At 43.1% G+C, this 4,176-nt stretch overlaps 1 protein-coding gene across 1 annotated transcript in view; it reads left to right on the top strand.

Annotated features, from left to right (window-relative positions):
• Positions 1-4,176, top strand: part of PRKG2 (protein kinase, cGMP-dependent, type II) — a 124,327-nt gene that overhangs the window by 10,406 nt on the left and 109,745 nt on the right. Inside the window, exon 2 of the mRNA XM_010845909.1 lies at positions 799-1,272. Within this exon, the coding sequence (XP_010844211.1) occupies positions 812-1,272 (461 nt within the window). The 5' untranslated portion in view covers positions 799-811. The remainder of the gene's footprint in view (positions 1-798; positions 1,273-4,176) is intronic.

Genomic DNA, 4,176 nt, shown 5'->3' with positions numbered 1-4,176 from the left:
ATATATAAAGAAAAGCCAAACTTAATAGGCACCTACTGCTGGAGAAAAGTGCTAATGAGGCAACCCCAGCTCTGCCTCCTCCCACCTCGAGGAATGCAGATGTGTTGTTTTCTAAATCAGGGGCAGCTTTCTCAGTGGAGCTGCTCAGGGAGCTGTGAACATTGTGACATTAACAAGCCTCTGCTGCAGTAGTTGCTCCTTGGCATTCTGTCTTGGCCATGCTGACATCCGAATGGCGGTTCTGTTGTGATGCTTTTGACAGCTGTCCAGAGAGAGCAACCAAAGAGAACAGCAGGTAAGGCAGGCCGTTTGTGCAAAATGCTTAGGTGTTATGCTTTTGCCAGCAATGGGGTGGGAGAGAAGGAACCCAAGCACCAGCCCCTCCTCAGGGAGGAACCAATGAAGTCAATCCATGGCTTTCCTTCTGGAAGGGTGGGGAATTTATTGCTTACCGAAGAGCCATGAGTCCTGTGTTTCCATTTATGAAACAGAGTAGAACAAGAGGAGCAGTGGGGGCCGCTGGAAAGTGAAACTCCCAGCCATGCAGTGTATGCTAAGTTGCTTCAGTCGTATCTGACTCTTTGTGACCCTATGACCATAGCCTGCCAGGCTCCTCTGTCTCCAGGCAAGAATTCTGGAGTGGGTTGCCATGCTGTCCTCCAGGAGATCTTTCCGACCCAGGGATGGAACCCTCATCTCTTGTATTTCCTGCATTGGCAGGCGGGTTCTTTACCACTAGCGCCACCTGGGAAGCCCGAAACTCCACTAGGTAACCTCCGATTCTGTGCCCTCTCTCAGGTCCTTGAGCAAAATGGGAAATGGTTCGGTGAAACCCAAACACTCCAAGAATCCAGATGGGCACCCTGGGAACCTCACCGCCAGCGCCCTCCGGAGCAGGGTGACAGAGCTGGAAAGAGAGCTGAGAAGGAAGGATGCTGAGATCCAGGAGCGGGAATACCACCTGAAGGAGCTGCGGGAGCAGCTGTCCAAACAGACTGTGGCCATCGCGGAGCTCACGGAGGAGCTCCAGAACAAGTGCATCCAGCTGAACAAGCTTCAGGATGTGGTGCACCTGCAGGGAGGAAGCCTGCCCCGGGCGTCCCCGGACAAAGTGCCTCTTGAGGTTCAGCGGAAGACCTCGGGATTGGTCTCCCTCCACAGCAGGAGGGGAGCGAAGGCTGGAGTGTCCGCCGAGCCGACCACCCGAACCTATGACCTCAACAAACCCCCTGAATTTTCCTTTGAGAAAGCAAGAGTCAGAAAGGACTCCAGGTAAGACGTTCCCCCAGCTTTTTGGCTCCGATGGCATTCACATGATGAAACGTTAGAGTGCTATTTACTGAGTCTCCTCAGTGGACAAGAGTGTATGAACCTTTTCAGATTTTGGATAGAGGGGCTGAGGAAGTGGTTTGCTTTGCAACAGGGTCTCCCTTGAATTGGGACTTCTCTTGAAAGCAGAACTTGTGCTGTACCTCGACTTTGATTCGTGATTTGTATAACCGAGGAGCTGAGCTTACAAAAGTCATTTCTGTGATCTTGAAAACCCTAGGGGAGTGAAAAGGTAGTTTTAGGAAGACTACCCTTCTCTCTTCCTGTAGAAGTGGACTTAACGGTATACACAAATCACACAGTATTAAGAATATGTATAGCAAAAGCCACTTCTTAGCACTTTAGTCTGTAAGAATCATGAAAAAGGGATAAGCTGGTACCTCTAAAGGGGATGAATTCATTCATTCATCCCACAGTTTCACTTGAGCACTGCCCTCTGCCAGCCTCTGTGTTAGATGCTAAGTATATATTAGTGAATAAATAGACACAGAGCCTCTCTCTTGCGGGGATGGTATACATAGAAACAAGTAAACACTGTGTAATTGTTAATTGAGACAAATTATATGATGAAACAGACAGCATAGTGGGTGGTATCTGGGATTGGGGGTGAGAAGGGCAAGGAGGCAACAGAATTAGGATTGTCACAGAGGCCAGGCAGAGGAGGTGACCTTGAACTGAGACCCAAAGGAGAAAAAGGAACATAGACCAGGTGGAGCATTTCAGGCATGGGCAACAATTACAAGCTAGAAGTAATTTTAAAATTAAGTATCTTTAAAAGAAATGTAATTATTTACCATAGCCCTCTCCTGTGTGCATGCCTGTATGTGTGTGTGTGTGTATCTTTTTCTGGCTAAAGATTGAATTTCCTAACCAGGAAAGATTGACTAGAAACATTATGAATTAGGGTCTCCTTTCTGCACTGTTCTTAAGTGAGTAAAATTTCTTAGTTGAAATTAGATATTTTGCCTTGATTGTCTTGTCTGAGCCTGGATCCCTCTTTCAAAATGCAAGATTTGTGAAATGAGAACAGCTTTTAATTTATTCACATATAAGTTATGTAAATCAAGATAAAACATCTGACTTAAACAAATAAGTGATTAATTTTGACAACAGGATTATAAAGGGAGGTTTAATTCATCAGTTTGTTGACCGTGCTTGGCACATAGTGAATGATCGATAAATATTTGTTAAGGAAACAAGTCATGCTGGAGTATTAATCATAATACTGTGGGGCTGAAAGAATCTGTTTAATATTGGAGTTTAGAAGAGTTTTTTTTTTAAGCCAAGAGTTTATTTATTTGTTGGTTTAGAAAAGTCTTATCTATTCCCATTGCAAACATAATAATTATTTATTTTTAATGATATGAATTCAGAAATTATAAATGCTGCTTACAAACTTACACTTGTTTTTCAATTGAACATCATAGTATTCTCTTTTGATGTATAAGGTATATATGTACATAATAATTATCATATATTATGCATTATACTGGGGCTTCCCATGTGGCTTTGTGGTAAAGAATCTGCCTGCCAATGCAGGAGACACAAGAGACTTGGGTTCAATCCCTGGGCCGGGAAGATCCCCTGGAGGAGGAAATGGAAACCTACTCCAGTATTCTTGCCTCTGAAATCCCATGTATAGAGGAGCCTGGTGGGCTGCAGTCCACAGGGTTGCAGAGAGCCCGACATGACTGAGACTGAGCATGCACACATACATTGTATTACTGTATAGTGTTTGTTGTTGTTGAATCACTAAGTTGTGTCCAACTCTTTGTACCCCATGGACTACAGCACACCGGGCTTCCTGTCCTTCACAGTCTCCTGGAGTTGGCTTGAATTCATGTCCACTGCATCCTCTGTTGTCCACTTCTCCTGCCCTCAGTCTTTCCCAGCATCAGGGTCTTTTCTAATGAATCAGCTCTTTGCATCAGGTGGATAAAGTATTGGGGCTTCAGCTTCAGCATCAGTCCTTCTAATGAATATTCAAAGTTGATTTCCTTTAGGATTGATTGGTTTGATCTTCTTGCTGTCCAGGAGACTGCCAAGAGTCTTCTCCAGCACCGCAATTTGAAAAGTCTTCAGCACTCAACATCAGTTCTTCAGCACTCAACCTTTAAGGTCCATCTCTCACATCTTCACCTGACTACTGGAAAAACCATAGCTTTGACTATATGAACCTTTGTCGGCAAAGTGATGTCTCTGCTTTTTAATATGCTGTCTAGGTTTGTCATAGCTTTCCTTTTAAGGAGCAAGCATCTTTTAATTTCATGGCTGCAGACAGTGTCTGCAGTGATTTTGGAGCCCAAGAAAATCTGTCCCTGCTTCCACATTTCCCCTTCTACTTGCCATGAAGTGATGGGACTGGATGCCAAGATCTTAGTTTTTTGAATGTTGAGTTTTAGGCCAGCTTTTCACTATCCTCTTTCAAGAATCTCTTTAGTTCCTCCTCACTTTCTGTCATTAGGGTGGTATCATCTACATATCTGAGGTTGTTGATATTTCTCCTGGCAAACTTTACTGTATATACAAGCCCATTGCTATCCGAAAAAATTTCTCTGGGTAATTAATATATTGTGCTTATGTATAGTATACATAATTTTTGCAGGTAATAATTTTTGTTGGTAAATTTTTGGTAAATACCAAAAAAATGTATGTACACCTTACATAAGCACAATATATCATGCAGGTATACTATATATAAGCACAATATATTATTTACCCACAAAAATTCTTTCAGATAGCAATGTGATTGTATATCTAGAAGTGTGAGAGAATGTAATAGCAATTCATCTTCTTTTACCATTTTCCTACATATCCCACCAGATTTCACCTCATGAAATAAGATTA

This window comes from Bison bison, unplaced genomic scaffold, assembly GCF_000754665.1.
Source record: "Bison bison bison isolate TAMUID 2011002044 unplaced genomic scaffold, Bison_UMD1.0 scf7180017864228, whole genome shotgun sequence".
NCBI classification, from domain to species: domain Eukaryota; kingdom Metazoa; phylum Chordata; class Mammalia; order Artiodactyla; family Bovidae; genus Bison; species Bison bison.
The sequence above is the reverse complement of the archived record's forward strand: the minus strand, read 5'-3'. Positions and strand labels throughout refer to the sequence as shown.